The sequence below is a fragment of the Rosa chinensis genome, chromosome 4 (genome assembly GCF_002994745.2).
Source record: "Rosa chinensis cultivar Old Blush chromosome 4, RchiOBHm-V2, whole genome shotgun sequence".
NCBI classification, from domain to species: Eukaryota; Viridiplantae; Streptophyta; class Magnoliopsida; order Rosales; family Rosaceae; genus Rosa; species Rosa chinensis.
This window is the reverse complement of record NC_037091.1, coordinates 59,068,488-59,071,153: the sequence shown is the minus strand read 5'-3', so window position 1 is coordinate 59,071,153 and position 2,666 is coordinate 59,068,488. Positions and strand designations below refer to the sequence as shown.

General features: G+C 36.5%; 1 protein-coding gene across 1 annotated transcript; it reads right to left on the bottom strand.

Moving 5' to 3' along the window:
• Nucleotides 1-337: 337 nt before the first annotated feature.
• On the bottom strand, nucleotides 338-2,049 carry LOC112201148 (protein PLANT CADMIUM RESISTANCE 9). Its single transcript, XM_024342160.2, has 4 exons — nucleotides 1,503-2,049; nucleotides 1,316-1,387; nucleotides 1,011-1,220; nucleotides 338-637 (listed from the first exon to the last, which is right to left on the bottom strand). Exons 1-4 carry the CDS (start codon nucleotides 1,612-1,614, stop codon nucleotides 561-563), a joined length of 471 nt encoding a protein of 156 aa, XP_024197928.1. The 5' UTR covers nucleotides 1,615-2,049; the 3' UTR covers nucleotides 338-560.
• Nucleotides 2,050-2,666: the final 617 nt, after the last annotated feature.

The following is a 2,666-nucleotide window of genomic DNA, read 5'->3' as shown; positions in this document are numbered from 1 at the left end:
TGGTTTTATTGTAATTATTAATCTTAACTGAAACTTACCAATTCAGTTAGCAGTTCACAAGTCCAAATCTATCAGTTCGAGCGAATCGGCCCATTATGAAAAATTTAAATTAAATGCATTTGCGGTCCTAAGTTCGAGTCTAACAATTCAACCTAATCATCCAATTATGGAAGATTCAAATTAAATGCATTTGAAGTAAATAAAACTCAGACTTGTGACCTCACATGTACGAGATTTTTGTATTCTCCATTCCGTGAGGATAAAACACAATTTCTATGATCTTCAAAACTGTAATGAATTTTTCATCAACCAATAGAGTGAATCTCATTATAATCCAAACTTTTTTTGAATAAAATTACAATCCAAACTTACAAACATACAAATATTGAAGATTTACAATCCAAAAGAACATGCCATAAACCACCACGGTTGTGAAATATCGTTTCCTAATCAAATCAAACACTTGCAAATACTAGGCTATAAACCAAGTCAAACACACAAGAAGTTTTAAACCAATTAAAAAGGATGTTGACGTTAACATGCCATTGCCGGTTCGACAATTAACGGGCCATTGCTGGTTCGACCATCGGAGGCTTCACTCCTTCTCGGTTCCACTTCTCAACATTGGCTTGCCACCCTTCAAAATCAACAACGCAATTGTTGGTAATGTAAATAGAAACAACTTCTTTACTATTTAAACTTGTCTATTACTGCCGAGTTTAATTTACTGATACATTAATCTTTTGAGTAACATGTTTGGCATAATCATAATTAAATATTTCCTTGTATTAATTGGGTCTATCAGTGAACTGTGACTTGTTGATAAGTTATAAATCTAACATTGTAAATGTCATGGGTTCAATTCTCACTAACATATGTAAGGGTGGGCAGGCTAAAGATTTTAAAAAAAAATGGGCATGTGCATAGGTTCCTATCTAAACGGTGAACATGATGGCCCAATAAATATCTGTAGGCAATTAAGTTTAGACTTTAATTAAGAGTGTAGTTACCAATGGAGGGATCAATTCCATGATTTTTGAGTTCTCTATACTCTTGACAAATAGAACAAACACAGCAGAAGCTATGAACCAAAAGATCATGGCATGGCGCTGCTGGTAGTGAGAAGTGTCCTCGTAGTTTGGTTCTATACGAACCAGCATAAAGCCATCCACAGCCTACAGAGGCCAGAACATGGTAGATCGTGCCGGCGACCGCACATGCTGCCATATATTCATTCAAATTAGCTACCTTATAGAATAGAAAGTTTACTGATTATATATGCATGAAAAAGGGTTCATAATCAAGTATTACATACATGTAGTTCCTCTGTCAACAATCTCCGCAATTCGTCCAAAGGCCATGCATGGACAAAAGCAAGTGAAAAGACCTAATTCAAAAGAGCGAAGAAATACAGATGTGTGATAATTTTGTCACGAAAAAGAAGTTAAATACAGAAAGGAAGAAATCAGATTTGAATAACTCCCATGGAAGTGAATTAGTACAATTTGAACGATCCTCCAAACAATCGAAAAGGGCAGTGGACCATTGTCCTTGGGGAGGTTGCTTTTCGGATTGAGCCATATCGCAGTTTCGGATGGAGTTGTCTAAACTCATTGTTGCAGAAATGCAGATGGTAGCTAGCTAGCTTCTTGCTTAGTGCCAATCTAGGCTATGGGGTTGGTTCTTATATATAGAGTTCAGCTTGGCGTACTGCATTGTATAACGAACTAATTTCCTAATATATGCTTCATCAGCATAAGGATAATGAGTGGTTTTGTAATCATTTTATAAGATCATAATGAAAGCTGAAGTATTGTAACAAGAAAAGAATATGAAATTAGTGAGTAAGTTCGGCTATATATGAAGTTTGACCTGACTATATGCAGTGGCTTAATTTGATGGAAGGGATACCCAGCTTCCTCTAATCTTCCATAAATTTTAAAAGAATTTTTTTTTTCAGGTCAAAATAACCTGAATGGTTAAAGGATATTTGCATTTGCTTAGGTAGACTTAAAAAATTTGTAAGTAGGGTTAAGACATAATTTTATAGTGCACGTTACATGAGATTATTTTAGGTGCTGTTGTTAGCATCCTAAAACTCTAATTCTGTAACATGTTACTTAGGCTATGTTTGGTTGGTGGAAAGGAAAGGAATCAATTTCCTTTCCCATGGGAAAGTGAATCCGCAGGGGGGGGGGGGGGGGGAGGGAATGGATTTCCTCCACTTTTTCCCTTCATTTGGGAAAGTGTTTCCCTTCCAATGGATGTCCCAAACACAGGAAAGGAAACACTTTCCTTTCCCAAGACCCATTTTCCGGGAAACAAACAAGGCCTTAATTAGCAATTTATAATAGATATAAAATTGTTTATTTCTCCTCAATGTGAAAAAAAAAAAAAAAAAAAAAACTTAAAAATTAAAAACTATAAACTAACTGAAGTTCATGTCTAAACTATGTAGAATCATTAAGGTACAAAAGATTGAATAAAACTCGAGAGAAACCTTAAAAACCAGTTTTTCTTCCGTGAGAATTTGATCACGTCCGGCGGCGACCGACGGGTGCTGGCCTCCGTCCTCGCCGTCGTCTTGGGGTCTGCTGCCAGACGGGTATTCGATCCAATATGGTTTTGAGGGTTTCCTTGGATGGTTGCACTCGATGTAGTCGCAG